General features: G+C 54.5%; 6 protein-coding genes across 6 annotated transcripts; 3 read left to right on the top strand and 3 right to left on the bottom strand.

Moving 5' to 3' along the window:
- Positions 1–13: 13 nt before the first annotated feature.
- PG998_005336 (uncharacterized protein) lies at positions 14–3,952 on the bottom strand (the record flags this gene model as incomplete). Its single annotated transcript, XM_066872154.1, has 5 exons — positions 14–460; positions 538–636; positions 689–2,095; positions 2,124–3,821; positions 3,872–3,952. 5 exons carry the CDS (start codon positions 3,950–3,952, stop codon positions 14–16), a joined length of 3,732 nt encoding a protein of 1,243 aa, XP_066732251.1.
- Positions 3,953–4,058: 106 nt separating this feature from the next.
- PG998_005337 (BcPKS16- polyketide synthase) lies at positions 4,059–8,125 on the bottom strand (the record flags this gene model as incomplete). Its single annotated transcript, XM_066872155.1, has 4 exons — positions 4,059–5,899; positions 5,970–6,218; positions 6,276–7,470; positions 7,523–8,125. The coding sequence occupies 4 exons, from the start codon at positions 8,123–8,125 to the stop codon at positions 4,059–4,061; spliced, it is 3,888 nt and encodes a 1,295-aa protein (XP_066732252.1).
- Positions 8,126–8,698: 573 nt separating this feature from the next.
- Positions 8,699–10,448, top strand: PG998_005338 (uncharacterized protein; the record flags this gene model as incomplete). The annotated part of the gene is made up of 4 exons (XM_066872156.1): positions 8,699–8,758; positions 8,813–9,943; positions 10,015–10,199; positions 10,286–10,448. 4 exons carry the CDS (start codon positions 8,699–8,701, stop codon positions 10,446–10,448), a joined length of 1,539 nt encoding a protein of 512 aa, XP_066732253.1.
- Positions 10,449–11,595: 1,147 nt separating this feature from the next.
- Positions 11,596–12,459, top strand: PG998_005339 (uncharacterized protein; the record flags this gene model as incomplete). The annotated part of the gene is made up of 1 exon (XM_066872157.1): positions 11,596–12,459. One exon carries the CDS (start codon positions 11,596–11,598, stop codon positions 12,457–12,459), a length of 864 nt encoding a protein of 287 aa, XP_066732254.1.
- Positions 12,460–13,127: 668 nt separating this feature from the next.
- Positions 13,128–14,072, bottom strand: PG998_005340 (uncharacterized protein; the record flags this gene model as incomplete). The annotated part of the gene is made up of 1 exon (XM_066872158.1): positions 13,128–14,072. The coding sequence occupies one exon, from the start codon at positions 14,070–14,072 to the stop codon at positions 13,128–13,130; it is 945 nt and encodes a 314-aa protein (XP_066732255.1).
- Positions 14,073–14,647: 575 nt separating this feature from the next.
- On the top strand, positions 14,648–15,577 carry PG998_005341 (uncharacterized protein; the record flags this gene model as incomplete). The annotated part of the gene is made up of 3 exons (XM_066872159.1): positions 14,648–14,999; positions 15,081–15,198; positions 15,265–15,577. 3 exons carry the CDS (start codon positions 14,648–14,650, stop codon positions 15,575–15,577), a joined length of 783 nt encoding a protein of 260 aa, XP_066732256.1.
- Positions 15,578–16,282: the final 705 nt, after the last annotated feature.

The following is a 16,282-nucleotide window of genomic DNA, read 5'->3' on the forward strand; positions in this document are numbered from 1 at the left end:
TGCCATCAAGAACTCATACGCAGGCGCCACCTCTTCCTCCCACTTGGTCGTGCCCGGTTTGATATCCATATCGTGGATATGCCGCGCCCCCGGCACGGTGAGCAACCCGCAGTCGACCCCCAGCACGCCGTAGCGCGTCCACAAACGTGCGGGCCGACTCGTAGGGGACCAACTCGTCCTCGGTGCCGTGGACCAGGAAGGTCGGCATCGCCCCGTACGCGCCGCTTGTCACCTGTGCGAGGGGGCTGATGGAGGCGACTTTGGCGGGATCTACATCCTCCACATTGCCAAAGGCGTTTCGGTCGTCGGCGGCGTCGCCAGCCGGGGGTAGGCCGTGCAGCATGAGTGGCAGTCCGTTGCCTTCCTTGAACAAGGAGAGCACAAGCTCCGATCGTGGGTCGCCAGGCTTAACCCATCCCAGCCCAGTGCTATCTACCTTGCCGCTGTCGTAGCCGGTTATCTGGGAGTTTCATATTAGCACGCAAAGCGCTGAGATAAGATACACAATCCTTGGCGCTACGACAGGAAAAAACGTACTGGCTTCCTCGGGAGCTTTCTCATAATTTCCTTCAGCGACATTTTCCTCTCCGGATACTCCTCCGCGCGTCGAGCGTCAAGTGCTGTTTCGGCACGAAGCTGTTAGTCTACTAATAAACCATCACACCACAACAATCAACCCAGTACTTACCTCCAGATTCAAAGTCGGTAGGGCCGTAAAAGCTGAGCACCGCCGAGGGAGGGACAGCCCCGACCTGCTTCGCCGTCCACGCCAAGCTCGTGGCGAGGTGGCCCCCGAGGACCAGCCGATGACAGCGATCTTCTTATCGTCCACCGCGATATCCCACCGAGAAACTACGCTCTTCAGACTCCGCTGCGCCCACAGGTAAGCGTCCCTGACGTCGGTCATGGGCCCATCGATCAGGTTCACCTCGGGACAGAGGCGATAGTCGATACTGACGGGCAAGACCCCGTTCGCCAGGAGAAACTCCATCTGTGTGGAGCGTATGGCCGTGCGCGAGAGCGTCATATGGCCGCCGCCATGTACCATGAGGGCGATCGGCATGGCCTGCGTCGTTACGTCGCGAGGCAAGTATATGTCAGCGTGTATCGGAACCCCGTAGGCCTCCTTGTATACGACCGTCTTCCGGAGTGGCTGAACTTGCAATGATCTTGGCGGAGCATTGCCCGCCAATGCTTTCCGGGACGCCAGCAACAACCTTTGGGTGCGGAGATCACGCGAGGGCCCGTCCGAGACCATAATGTTTTCCCTCGCGAAGCCAGCGTCGCGGAAGCACTGGACCCACGACTCGGGCGGCTGGAGCGGGTAAATATCCTCCTTCGCCAGCCACCAGCCTTCGAGCAACCCGTACACAACGTCATACCAGTCCACTATCTCGGTCACTTCGGACAGGACCATGTAGCCCCCTGGGTGGAGCAGGTCTTTGATGTGTCGAATCGATCGCGTCCGGTCCGATGTTGCATGGATGCAGTTGGTGCCCAGAACGATGTCGTACCGCCCACACAAAGCAGCTGGCGGCGCTTTCTCGATGTCGAGCGTTTTGAAGGTCATGCCGGGAACGTGGGCAAAGGTCTTGGACGCGCGGTTGATCAGCGTCGGGGCAATGTCGGTGAAGGTATATTCGACTTGGATCCCCGTGGTCTCGAGCGCCTCGAGAAGTCGCCTACTTGTCCCCCCAAATCCAGCTCCGATTTCGAGGATTCTCACTGGCGCGCCGCCATCCGCATGGCTAACACTGCGCGTGATCATGTCGACTAGCAGCTCGGTGGCGGTGGCCAGCATCGGTGACGTCTGGTAGTATGCCTCGAGGGCTTTCTGTGAAGTGGCGTTGGAGAATAGCAGAGCAACCGGATTATCTCTTCCAGCAAGGCACCCGGCCAGCTTTGGCCCAGTGACTGCCATCAGCTGTGCCTCGCTCTGGTAACGGGGGAAATCGTTCAAGAAGCTGGCGGACAGTTGCTGTGCGGTCGTGGAAGGCCATATCTTGGCGGTCCGGGTAAAAGAGCCTTGTTCCGTACGCTCAATGATCCCATGCTTTTGCAGAATCTGCCGTATCCGTTGCATCAACTTCTCGTGCTTGGGGGAGGTAGGTTATGCCTTCCACGCTCTTCCCCGCAGGCAGGCTCGAAAGGTCAAGGCCGAGCTGTCGGTATGCCTCCAAGACGTATGCAACCACAATCTCATCCTGCTTTCGAGCAACCACGCTCCAGTAGGAATCATACCCACACTCGGCTGCCCAAGATGGCAGGTCAGACTCACTCAACTGCAAAGCAATAGCCGGGTCACCAACGGATGCAAAGTTGATTTTCTCCTCTTGAACAGGAGCGATAGTCACGCCGTTTTGCCCTGATGCTATCGGCTCAAGATCGGCCCCTTTTGTGTCCGTAGTTGGTGTTGTAATGTTTGAGGTGTCTTCGGCTGTGGATATGATATTGTTCTCCGTTACGTTTGCAAGACGATATATTTCACCAACCGTCATTGCGAGGTCGAAGTCTTCGTCGTCAATCTCCAGATCAAAGGCGTTCTCCAAATCACCTTTAAGCTGAACGGAAGCCAGGGAGTCGACGCCCAATTCACTAAGCGTTATCCCCTCTACAACAGACGATGGGTCTGCTCCAGCCATCTCTGCGATCATGGTGACGATCTTGGCCCTCTTCTGCTTGTTCTTGCCGCTTTCCGGAGCAGCTGGTATCTTCGATCCAACCACGGCTGCCGACTTGACGGGTGGTAGGCCAGGCTTCCCAAGCATGGATGCCGGTATCACCGGAGTCAAGGATCCAATCAAGAGATGTGCAAGACTTTTCAAGGTAGCCTCCATGAGTTCCTCACTCGAAAGCTCTTTCCCGAACTGGGCTTGCAGCTCGGATGCCATCTCAGCTGAACCAAGTGAGTCGATACCTAGCTGCGTCATGGTGTCATCCTCTGAGAGTGTATCTGGAGTTACACCCGTATACTCGCATACAATGACAGTAAGCTTGTCACGATTAGCCTGATGATCGGTGTCGCTCTGAGGTGTTGCTACTCCATCGCTGGAGTAGCCGCTATCACCCTGCCAGTCTTTCTCAAGTCCCACAGAGCCGGCCCCTTCGTCATGATGGAAGTCTCTTGGCTGTCTGTCTTGGACAGTTGTTTTGGGCTTCACGTTACTACCACCCTTGTTGGCTGCGTCCAGAAGCTTCTCGAGGGTGTTGATAGGCAGCTTAGTGAAAGCTGCTCCCAGAATAGCCCCAGCAAGAGTGTAATCGGGTCGCATGATGAAGATATCACCTGTGGCTTGCGACTCAGAAATCATGGTATACATGGCGTAGACCTTGAAGCTTTTAGACTTCAAGAAGCCGCCTGCGCCGCTTAGGACCGTCGTGTCCACTCCGGTTGCGACAAACACTTCGCCCGGCGGGCAATGCGGCCCACTGTTGATCAGTAAGCCAACAACTTGTATGAAGTTATCGGTCGCAACGGTGTCGCAAAGGTCAATCGCCGAGCTATCGGTCTCTCCCATGTGGCCGCTAGAGAGCTGGATGTCAGCCATCGCCTGCCGACCATCCATGGTGATGCTCGAGATGCCACGCAGGAATTCCGAGTATGTGACGACCTGCGAGAACAGCCCATACGCTCTCTTCCCCATGAGCTTTTCTGTTCCTGGCTTAGATTCGAGCTCCTGGGCTCTTTCAATGGCGAGACGTTGATAGGCATTGAGATTAGGTGATGACCCAAGTGTGATCGATCCTTTGCCATGGGTTGTGAGCTTGGAAGACTGGTCCTCTTTGGGGCGACTGGAAACGGTAAATTTCCAGCTCGATGGCTTGTCTGTGTCTTTACTGCAGTCAATATGACATCTCGTGCCAGGTTTACGCCCAAAGGCGACTCGAATTGCACGCCCTCGAAGCAGAGGGTGTCGCCTCTGAGATCCGTCCCGAGAGTTTGCATGGCCATGGTGGCACATTCCATGTACATTGAAGCAGGGCACAGCGCTCTGTTCCTCACCGCATGGCCCTTGACGATCCCACCGAATCTTTCGGTGTCGCAATGGATCGTAAAACTAGCTGTCTTTGGGTCTTGTCTCCCGCAGCGATACCAAGACGGGTGGTGCTGCTGCCCGTCTTGTGCTATCTCTTTCGTGTGAGCCAGAACTTGATTTGGCTGCTGCTAGCAACTCGTGTGCCTCACTGGCACGGTCGATGTTCTCCATCCACGCGCTGGTTTTGGTGAATTGATAGGATGGGAGCGAAATCTGCTGGACACCTGACTCATCAGGTGTGAGAAATGGCCAGAAACTGACATCCACGCCATCATTCCACAGCTTTGTCGTCAGCGCCAGGAGGGTGGAATCTCCTTGGCCGAGACTGTAAAAGCTATGGTTGTCACGCTGATCAGTAGCTCGCTTGATCATTGCCATGATCGGCGAGGCTTGACCTGCTTCCATCCACGAGCAGGCGCCGAAACGGGCTTCTAAGCGGTGAACGGCATCTGCAAAGTAAACCGGGCTTCTTGTATGCTGGTTGATATAGCGTGGGCCGAATGCGACGTCTGGATCCGCCGTACATGTTTCCAGATGAATCCCGGGTGTTGTGCTGAAGTGAAGTGACTCCGATAGTCCTTCAAGATCGTGAAGCAACGGCTCTGTGAACCGGGAATGGAATCCGTGCGTCACATCGAGGCGCTGCGACTTGGTCTGGGCATATCGTGGCTCCGATCGAAGCAGCTCCTCTGCTTTCTGGATGGATTCGGCTGAACCAACGATTACTTGGCTCTCTCTTGAATTGTAGCAAGCCACCTCCAAAAAGTCCGTGCCAACACGGTCTACTACCTCGTGTACCATCTCCCTGTGTCCGTGGACAGCGAGCATGGTGCCCCGCTCGGGGCCCCATGCTGAGTCCATGAGGGATGCCCTCGTCGCAACGAGCCTCAAGCCGTCCTGAAGAGAAAGTACCCCGGTGACAACCAAAGCCGTAAGCTCGCCAAAGCTGTGGCCGATGCAGGCGTCCACCTTCAAGCCACTGTCTATCCAACAAAGGGCTGAAGCGTACTGCACCGCGAACGTGCCGGTTTGCAACACCACGACGTCGGAGATTGGTAACGTTCGGAATAAGTCAGCCAAAATGGATGGATAGCCCATTTCTACCAACAACGCCTCGCAGTCTTGAATGTAGGCTCGTAAGCGAGGGCTGGCATGGTACAGCGAGGAGGCAAGTCCGATCCATTGTTTGCTTTGCCCGCTGAAAGCAAGAATGATGCCTTTGCTCTTCCTAGGCGCTGGAATCTCCCGTATGTCGGTAGGATTATCCAGAACTTGACGTAGTTCTTTGGTGTCCGCAACAGTCGCCGTCAGCGCGAAGCGGTGTCTTTTGCGACGTTCAGCAAGCGTGAATGCCAAATTTCCGATCTCAACTTGGGGGTTGCGGTCTAGATAAGCTCCCAGGGACTTGCAATATGTCAACAGGCTGTCTTTACTTGCGGCAGAGAGTATTATGGGAACGCCAATCTCGCTGACGCTGTCGGGCGTGGCCGACTGGGTGGTTGTGCGGTTGTGCGAGGCATTGTTCGAAGGGGCCTCGGCGCACAACAGGGCCGCGTTGCTTCCCGCAGCACCGTAGCTGTTGACACAAGCGACTCTAATGGGCACATCCCAGGTCTGTACGGCTTTGTCGATGACCATCTTGTCCGCAGCCAGGGCGGGAATCTTGGGGTTGAGGCTTTTGTGGCTAGTTAGAGGGGGGATGCTCGATTTGTTAAGCATGGCCAAGATCTTCAGAAGCCCGGCGACACCAGCGGCGGTCTCGGCGTGGCCAATGTTGCCTTTGAGTGAGCCCACGTGAAGACTTGCCACACGGTCCGAACCGCCAAATACACTTCGTATGCTGGCAATTTCCAACGGATCACCTAGATTTGATGATTCTAGTCAGTAGCTGGTATGCAAAGAAAATCATGCGTAAAAGTTGCTTGAACTTGCCAGCTTGTGTTCCGGTTCCGTGTGCTTCCACGTAGCTGACGTGATCGGGGCTCATGCCTGACTGGGACAGAATTCTCCGATAGAGCTCAACCTGGGAAGGCGAGTGCGGCACTGTAATGCTGGAGCTTAAGCCGCCTTGGTTGGTGGCTATCCCTGTGATAACACCAAGGATCTGATCGCCATTTGCCTGGGCATCGCGCAGAGGTTTCAGAACTACCAGACCCACGCCATCACTTCTTGCATACCCATCTGGCCATAGTTAGTTGGTTTCAAAAGAAGACAATGCCTTTGAAGCGCATCACGTACCTGCTGCCATATCAAAGGGTTTACATTGGCCGGTTTGGCTCAAAAAGCCGGCTTTGGATAGATCCAGAAAGTTGTGCACGCCCGACATGATATTGACCCCTCCAGTCAAAGCCATAGAGCATTCGCCGGCCCGAATAGCCTGACAAGCTCGGTGTATAGCAACAAGTGACGAGGAACAAGCAGTGTCGATTATTTCCGACGGCCCGCTCCAGCCAAAGTAATAGCTGATCCTGCCACAGAGGAAAGCTCTTATGGTACCAGTCGACGTATATGCCGTTGAAGTATGCGATGCCGTGTTGTCGAGATATTCCGCGAAGCTTGCGCCAATGAAGCAGCCCACTCTGTCAAAGTCCTCTCGTTCATGGTGGCGGAGGTAGCCACTGGAATCCATGGCTTCGTAGGCAACTTCAAGAAGAAGCCGCTGTTGAGGATCCATCGATGCGGCCTCTCTTGTGTTCGTCTTGAAAAAGGCGTGGTCGAAGGAGTCGACATCATCAACGAAATTGCCAAAGAACCGTTTCTTCTTGTTCTTGTCTTGAGATGCCCTGAAACTGGCGTGGATCGGGATCCTTTGCGGTCGAATTTCTTCGCACGTGGAAGTCTCTGAAGCCATGAGTTCCCATAACTCTTCCAGGCTATTGGCACCAGGGAGGCGACACGAGGATCCCACAATTGCAATGGCGTCGTTGTTGAAATTGTAACGCCCAAGCTGCGACTTTCGGATCTTGCCGTATACGTCTACTTTCGTAATTCGCAGACGGGCCTGGTGGAAAGGGGCAAGAGGCACAGGGTCACCGATGCCGAACAAGGTGAACTCATGGTCCCTGACCTCGCTGGCTGCTAGAGATGATGCTACGTTTTCTAGGAGCTTGTACCACTCACACCTGGATGCCAATATCGTGTATACGGCTTCGCGGGTGAGGGAACGATCCTGGATTGGGAGGCCATCCAGGTTGGAGTTCACAGCGACCTGCAAAGCCGTGGAACTACCAAGTTGAAAGTGCTCGGTTCTCTGACAAAACAGGTCCAATTTGGTGGCAAGCTCGAGGTTCTCAGGGTTGTGGACTTTGCCTCGGAGGTGCATAGCTGAGACAAGCAGACCTTGCTCCCGGGCCTTCTCGGACAGCCTCTCGAGTGTTTGGACAGAGCCCACAATACTGATAGTCTTGGGATCCGTGATAGCAGAGATATAGGCCTTTGTTCTTTGCATAAGTTTCGGGAAATGCATCAGGGGCTGGCGTACTCACACCTGGAAACTGAGCCACTAGATCCTCGCCTAGGCCTGGCTGACTGAGCCGGACAACTATAGTGGTTGGTCCGTCTAGACTCGCGTCGTCTCCTAGCTCCCCATAGGCTCCGATTGCGAGAGCAAGTCGCATGGCGTTTGCTGCCTTTACAACGACATCTGCCTCATCTTTGGCGGATGCAATAACGAAAGCTGGCAGGAGTCCGGCACAGTATCCTTGCATGCCACCTCCATTTTCTCGGAGGCCAGCAAGGAATTGCTCATGCGTTGTCCCGGAGAGCTCGAGAAACTGAAAGTATTGAGTGACTTGGACAATGACCAACAATGGTAGGGATATGATTCCGGACATGACATTGGCTAGGGGGTCTGATACCCCATTGGTAATCCATTCCGAGAAGCATCGCATGTAGCGAGGGCCCTGTTCCAAAACATGCAGGTCGGTGTGGTCGTCCGCCAATAGTTGCCAGGTTTGGTCGAGAGTCTGGATCGACTCGACCAATAGTCGTAAGTGTTGGTGGTTGCGGATGAAGTGTTGCACGCCCCTGAGATACTCACTTTGAGGAGCTTTACTCTGAGGGCAGAACACTGCAAGCGAAGGAGCCATGACGATGTCGGATACTGAGTATTGTTGAAATGTTCGTCTACTCAGCTAGTTGAGGTAGTTAACCAGAGAGCATCGAGCAGAGCATCAAGTAGGGTACACAAAATAACTAGCACCACCGAGCTATATAGTATCATGGTGACTTGTCAAACACTGCCGCCAAGAAAAGGTCGTCTGAAACGCCATTGAGCCTTCAGAAGGCAGTCTGACCTGTCTGACATGCTCACAACGGGATGATTGGAAGCTGAACGATGGAGCCTGTAGGACACAGATCTTCGGGATGACGGGCTTGACAATTCCTCGATTCTTCCAGGCACAATGTGACACTTACCGGTTGAAAGCCGAGGACCCGAGTGAGCTTTCAGTCGACCGTTCGGGTCCCGGTCGGTATTGGATCTTTTCTTGCTGAACAGAGTAATCATGCTACCTTATTGGGATTTTTAGATGATTATATGATAGTCTGAAAGTGTAGCAGAACATTGAGCTTGCCATATCATCATTGCATCATAAGAGGACAGGAATAGTTATACTCAGCTGCCACATACCCCCCGAGCGAGCCCAATGCCTTCTCTCAATATGACGATGCCATCCACGGCCACACAATGGCTCACAGCAGCCGTGGCTACACTATTCATCGTACGCACACTGCCCGCGGCCCCCCTCTCGTTGTGCCTACCTAACGTTCTTTAGTACTTCTCCGCGAGCTTCTTCTACTACTGTTATGTGCACCCTCTTTCCAGATTCCCAGGGCCCAAGTTCGCGTCCATCTCCCGCCTGCCTTTCGCAGTTTCCGCTGTGAGGGGCCAAACCTACAAATGGCTGGACGAGCTACACGCGCGCTACGGTCCCATTGTGCGAATCGCGCCTGGGGAGCTCACCATCATCACACCCGGCGCGTGGCAGGACATCTACCAGACCCGTCACCAGATGCCCAAGGACCCGCATAGCCAGACCCCTCCCCTCAACAACGCCCACTCGCTGTTCACGGCTGAAGGCCCGACCCATGCCCGCATCCGGCGGACCTTCCTCGGTGCCTTTTCCGACAAGGCACTCCGGGACCAGGGCCCCATCATCGAGTCACACACGCAGCTGCTGATTCAGCGCCTCCGGCGGGAATGCGCCAAGAACCCCAAGGTGGACCTGGCCCGGTTCTACGGGTATGCGGCCTTGGACATCATCGCGGACCTGACCTTTGGCGAGAGCTTCCACGGCCTCGAGGGCGACAACGACCACGAATGGATCCGCGCCTTCTTCCTCGGTGCCAAGTTCGGCGCGGTCCGCAACAGCCTGAGCTACTTCTACCCGCTTGACCGCGTGTTCGGCTGGGTGTTTCTGCGGCTGACGTCCAAATTCCGCCACCAGAACTGGCGCCTCACGGAACAGAATATCACGAAACGGCTGCAAATCGCCGAGGACGGGATCGAGCGGGCAGATTTCATGACGCCCGTCATCGGCAACGTCATGGGCGCCGAAAAGCAGAAGCAGGGCCAGGGCCAGCAGGACAAGGGCATCACACGCCTAGAGCTGAACACAAATTCCCTGGCCGTGGTTATCGCGGGATGCCAGTTGACCACGGTGGCTTTGGCGACGGCCACGTACCTTTTGCTGAAGAATCCACAGACGTACGCCCGTCTCCGGGACGAGGTACGGAGCACGTTCGCCAACGAAAAGGAGATACAGGTCTCGACTATACACTCTCTGCCTTTCTTATCTGCTGTCGTGGACGAGACGCTTCGGATACACCACCCTACTCCAATTCATCTGCCTCGCATCGTTCCTCCGGAAGGAGCCACAGTGGACGGACACTATATTCCAGGCAAGGTGAGTTGACCCTAGGCCCGAACCTACACAAGCAAGCGCGCTCTTCTGGGCATTCTCACCATTCATGGCAGACCGTGATCGGAATGGCGCTTCAGACAGCCCAAACGCACTCGGACTATTGGCACGAGCCCCTTGAGTTCCACCCTGAACGGTTCTTACCGCCCACCCACGAATGGTACGACACCCGATTTCAGAACGACAACAAGGATACCTTCCATCCCTTCTCTTTGGGTAATCGAAATTGCCTAGGCTACAAGTATGTGACCGTCCTCGGACCCCCTTTCTTCTTTTCCTTCTCTCTAGCAAAAGATATACTACTCACCCGCTAATGCCGGACAATAGAGTGTTTCTAGCCAAAGCCAAGTTGATCCTGGCACGGGTTTTCTTCACGTTTGATATGGAACCTTCTCAACTAGCAGAGAAGGACTGGATGGATCAGGCGGCCTTCCTCGTTTTTGAGCCAAGCCCCTTGTCGCGCATATCAAAGAGAGGGCCATCTGAATAGTAATTCGACTTCGTGATGTATGTCAACTCTAGACAGTCTTCCGGGGTAGCTTTCTCTTATAGCTTGAATACAAATTAGCCTCAATCCAAGTCTTGGTAGTTTCCCAGTGTGGCCTCGTCTGGAAATTGTGCCGGGGTTTATGTTTGCAGTGATTTTTATTGTTCCGAGTCATTTCATGCTGAAATTGGCGTTATTGACCGACGGCTATGAGAAGCCGGTTCGGATCTGATGCTCGGTGGTGTGGTGGTACGACATAACACCGCGCCTTTGCCAGTAGATAACATCCATGGCATCACGTACTCGCGGAAAATGCTGCCATGCCAAATTTTCTCGGGACGGGCGGGAGTTTCCTGTGTGGACTTTCCGTGTGGCGGCTTATCCTGCACACTGTAAAGTAAGCAGCTGGACCAAAATTTGTATGCTAGGACTTTTCTACAGGCAGGCAATCAGTGGTCTGGTGGCTCGCAAAGAAAGGCTGGAACGGATGCTTTCGGTCACGGTCCATAGACTGATGTAATTGGAAGAGTTGAATTCAGTTATGCCTAAGCCACCGCCTGTTGGTGACACCTCGGGGTGTCTTCTGCCGTGTTGGGGGTCAGCGTGGGTGAACACGATAAGACAGACCAACCGATTGGATGGCGATGCACCTATCATCACGATGGGTGTGCCCCACCGAGCACTTTTCTGTGCTTCCCACGCGCAGTCCCTTGGCTTCCCTCATGGCGCTATCAGCTTACCAACATATACGATGGTTGCCCTGTATCAGCATCTCGCGGATTAGCCCTACTGAGCCCCCGGTTTCGAACGAAGACAACGCGCAAGCGCTTGGCACTCCCTTGGTGCTGTCAGCTTACGGGCTGGGCGGAGATAGGACGGTGTGGAGGGCAGTGTCACCAGTAAGATTGCCTAGTGTTTGGGGATATTTCCATCAGACTGGCAGGAGTATCTGAAGGCATCGGACCAATATTTGTTTGCTGGTCCTGGTTTGGTTACTTATAAGTACACGGCGTTCAATATGTAGCGGGCTGTCCTGCCTTGTTAACTCCCCGACAATCCTCGAACTTTCCCGAGCCCCCGTGTATCCTGAGTATATTTTCGTCCGTCTGTAACGGCACTTTTATCCCTGCAAGGCATGCAAGGCAGAGCCATGGAACGGGGGCAACGAAGCCCGTCGACGGAGCCGGAGGTCAAGCTAAGGTCCACGTGCGATCGTTGTACCGCACTGAAAGTCCGATGCAATAAGCAAAAGCCTAAGTGTAAGAGATGTCGGGACGGCGGTTCCGAATGCGTTTACGGGCCTTATCGCTGGAGGGGCAGGCCTTCGTCCAACAGCACCAGTAGCAGCACGGCTCATGGGACCGGCGGCGATACTTCACCGGTCACCCACATCTCCGCCCATGCGCCCATGGGTTCACAGGACCACAGCACAAGCTTGAACCTGTTTGAATCCGCGGATGACGGTTTTATGGTATCCAACCAGTCTAGCACCCATGAACTTTCATCAACTACCATGTCGGTCAGCTTGTGGGACTCGACGAGTCCGACATTGGTGAATAGTGGTGTCAACCCTCCCGTCTTTTTCAACTTCTCGGAGCCCCTGGTGGGCGACCTCGACTTCCTGGGTGATCTGTCGAATCATCACCCCCACTCAGGTATAACTTTACTACCAGGCCATGGAGCAGCATCGACCTCTGCCGGAGGGTCGTCGCCGGATACTGCGGCAGGTACCTCAACATCAAATACGCATTCTTGTGTGCAAGGAGTGCTTCAGATCATCCAGGGTTTACACAGCTCCCCTACAGGAAACCAACGGGGGCCGGAGAGCGACGGAATCCTGAGGGCCAACTCGGCCGCTCTGCAAGAACTGGAGCAAATCCTTTCTCGGAGCTCAAGCTGCGAAGACTGCATGGCGAACTCCAACTTGGATTTCCTTCTCTATACGGCGGGGAGCACGAATATTGGGCTGGTACCGCGCCGTGTTCAGTTGTCTCTCGCCTCTGGCCACGCCTAGGACGTCATTGAACAGCCCTAGTAGCGAGTCCGTCTTTTTCCGTGCCGTCCGGCTCAGCGACTTCGACCTCGACACGAGTTCCGAGCGCCGCCTCAACTCGATGCTGCTCCTTTTTGAGCTCCAGAAATTGGCCAAGTTTCTGGCTAGATTGTCTGACGAGAGGTTTTGGGGAAGGGATAATGGTGGTGGTAGTAGCGGTCGACCAGAAGAAAGCCCGGCTGCCGCGAGTTCCGTGGGGGATATTAATAACAGCTCCATCTTCCGACTGGAGCAGAATGTTCTGGAGGCCTTTGATGACTTTCTGACAGCCTCGGTGCAAGATCTCACGCAGAGTGTGGATAATGCCTGTAAATCTGAATTGGCTCGTGGGTAACACAATCACAATCATAGAAGAGATAGATCAGATAGACGTTTTGTCATGTTACGTACTCCGTACAGAGTTACAATACGAATCGGGGTCTTGATAAGCACGGTGCAATAAAATAAATAACCATGTAGTTAAGGCGAAGTAAGTCAGTAAAGATCCAAGCAACAACCATTAGGTTCTATCTAGGTTCGATCACCTGGTCAACAACAAATATCAATGTCCAAGGCTGTCTACAATGCCGCGAACGCCAGCGAACTCCAGCTCATGAAGGGTTTCATCCCACAGCCTCTTGGCGGCTTGCTTACCTTCGGCGGTATAGCACACCGAGGCGAACGGCTTGATGTCCCAGCTCATCAAAAAGCAGCCGTGGGACTCCTTTTCCCTTCACAACGACGGCGTCGACGTACGTCGAAGCCGCCGTGACGTGGTCGCGCGCGGCGACGGCGCCGAGCAGCTTGGCGGCTATGGCCCGCATTCCCGACTGGTCGCGGCCAAAGTCGGTGCCTTTCACGAAGCCCGGGTCGGCCAGGTTGACGACAACGTCGGTTGACGGGACGTGTTCCACCAACTCCCAGAGAAAAAGGTGCGCCAGCAGCTTGGATGCGCTGTACTGTTCTGTCGTGTCGAAACGGGCCGGGTCATCGAAAGAGGCCAGCAGTGGCAAGGCATTCTTGTTGGCGAATTTGGCGGCCAATGCGAGTGACGCATTGCTTATCGTCAAACGACCGGGTCCGTTCCGGCCCGCGCTTTTCTGCTTGAAAACCGGAAGCATGAGCAATGCTAACAGCATGGTCGACAGATAGTTGACCTGGATCATCTCCTCGTGTCCGGTCGACGCGACGGTGTTGTAGTCCAGCTTGATGAGCCCCGCATTGAGAATGACAATGTCGATGCGGGTGAGCTGTTCCCGGGAGCGCTGGGCAAAGGACTGGACGGAGTTGTAGGAGCTCATGTCCAGAAGCCACACCTCGACGTTGGCTTGGGGATGCTCGCGGCGGAGCTTCTCGGCCGCCGCCTCCCCTTTGGCGGAGGATCGGACGGCGATAATGAGGTGCGTCAGGCGCAGGACGAGAAGCTGCCTCGCGGCTTCGAGGCCGAGTCCCGTATTAGCACCGGTGACAATGGCGACTTGGCCAGTAAGGTCAAGCTGCGGTGTGGGTGGCTGCTTGGTCCGAAACTGAGTCTCAATGAATATGCTTGGAAAATATGGCGCCGGATTGGGCAAAAGCTCTTTCGAGGGAGGCATCACGGAGTCTGGGTTGCGGGCTTGGGAAAGAGAGAGTTTGTAATCATTGACTGGTAGGTCATTGTCTATGCGAATTTCTACAGATAGCCTTTTTATAAAGCCTGTTTCCGAATCCAACCACCTGGTGTTCATCAAAGCCGCATCAGTACCCAAGTTTCTTTGTTCTTTTTCGTTTCGCTTTTCGCTCCGGTCATGAGACCCCTTTTGACATTTTGCAGCCTGACAAGCGATCGGTGACCAAGATGCAAAGGAAGGCACTAGTCTCGAAAGGGGAAACAATGTTATGCATCTCACAGGGGTGACTATGCAGCTGGCCTGGCTGTGTAACCCATCGGAAAAGGCGGGGGCAAGGGAGGCAAGGACGTGGGAGATGGTAGGTGGACGGATTCCGCCACGCACCGTGTAAGCTGATGATAGATCCCGGCAGGCCGCCACCATTGCCGGTTGTTTCAAGTTCCTTCCCCATTCCGGCCAGATACGTTCTTTACTACACGACTACATCGAAGCAACCCTCCCCCTTTTGCCTATTTACATGACAATCTTGATAGCACACTACCTTGTTGGCCTGCTGCAAGATGGGAAGTACGCCTAACCCGACCGTTCCGCTGTCATTCATTGGCTTCGTAGGGCACATGCAGAGTGACCCCAAGACTCGCAGGTTGATACGAAGCCAGGTCATGATAGGCAAGAATCGTGGCAAGGTTCTGCCTGGCCAAAAGCGACGACCCAAGAAACAAAGCATGCCGGCCCCGAGTGAAGTCCGAACCCCTGAACGCGCAAGCAACCAACCCGGGCAGCGAGATCCTCCTTCATCCCCATTGCGGCTCCCTGCTGCTGCCCAGATCCCCCGCGGCCTCGGGCACAATCTCGCGTTGGTTCAGACGGTCGACAAACTGGAGCCAGCCACTATCGGTCTTCTTTTCCAATGTCAGTCAGTCTCCTCACTCTGCTAGCTTGTCGAAGACGACAAAACACCCATCTGGCCCCCGGATACTGACATGACATCAGTCTGCACCCTTACCAAACAAGCTTTGTTCTCTCTGGGTAGCAGCCTGCAGTGCGACCAGAATCTGGTGGATGGGAGTATATGGGTTCTGCCTCTTGCCTCAGATGCGGCGTATTCCCAGTCTGTCTCAGCCAATCAACCTACAATAATCGAAGCCAAGCTAATGCCTCGCCATCATCAATACAGCACCCTTGTCTTCGCTTCCCAGACTTACTACGCATGGGCCGGCGGGTGCCGGGATTTCGACTATACCCTGTCCTTGCACTATCAGAGAGTCCTCCGACTCCTGCAACTCCGGCTGTCACATGGAAGCCTAGAGAGCAAGACGTCATACACGACCATGGCCGTGGTACTGGCCCTCGCTGTCATCGCACACTTGAACGGGGACGTCGCTGTGGCGAGGGACCACATGCTAGGTATATGCAAAGTTGTTCGTCTGCGCGGCGGCATTGTTTCTTTGCGGGACAGCCCGAAACTGCTAGTGGTCCTACTGAGGTAAGTAAGGGAGAACCTTCCTTGGATCTCGGGTTTACCTATCCGTCCCAACGTGAATTTGTTATGACTACAAGGCTTACCATGGGTTGTCGGAGCAGGTGTGATCTAGCCATGGCTTTCCACAACAGCGTCCAGCCAGTGTTCCTGGAAGATATCGTCGCAGCCCACTCATCAGACTGGGGGTACTACTACCAGGTTGATGTACCAAACGAAGACACTCACGTCACCTTTCTACACCAGGATATAAATCCCGAACTTCTCGCGTCATGGTATAGCTGGAAACAGCTCTCGCAGACTGCCAACGGTTCCTATGCAGCTTCCTTTCCCCTATTACTCCATACCTTGGCAGAGACCGGATACCGTCTTCTCGCTTTGAGGTTTCACCCCGAGTCCCTTGACGAAATGGTACGCTTGGGTCTCTTGGCTTTTTCATGTAGCGTATTCTTGAAATGGGACCACGTCAAGATCCGCTACCCGCAACTGATATCTGCCTTCAAAAATTGTGTTCTGGATGTCATCCTCCCAGGCCATGCAGACGTGTCGGCCACCACGATAGTATGGATTTTGATGGCTGGACAATTGTGCATCTGTACCGGGGCGGACTGGCTACGGCACTCTATGCGTATTTACATTGACCGAGCAGGTATCAGATCCTGGGAAGAGCTGCGCAGTATTCTCAAGGCCTTCATTTGGATTGACTCACTACACG

The sequence above is a fragment of the Apiospora kogelbergensis genome, assembly GCF_038363985.1.
Source record: "Apiospora kogelbergensis strain CBS 113332 chromosome Unknown utg000003l_segment0_segment0, whole genome shotgun sequence".
In the NCBI taxonomy this organism is placed as follows: domain Eukaryota; kingdom Fungi; phylum Ascomycota; class Sordariomycetes; order Amphisphaeriales; family Apiosporaceae; genus Apiospora; species Apiospora kogelbergensis.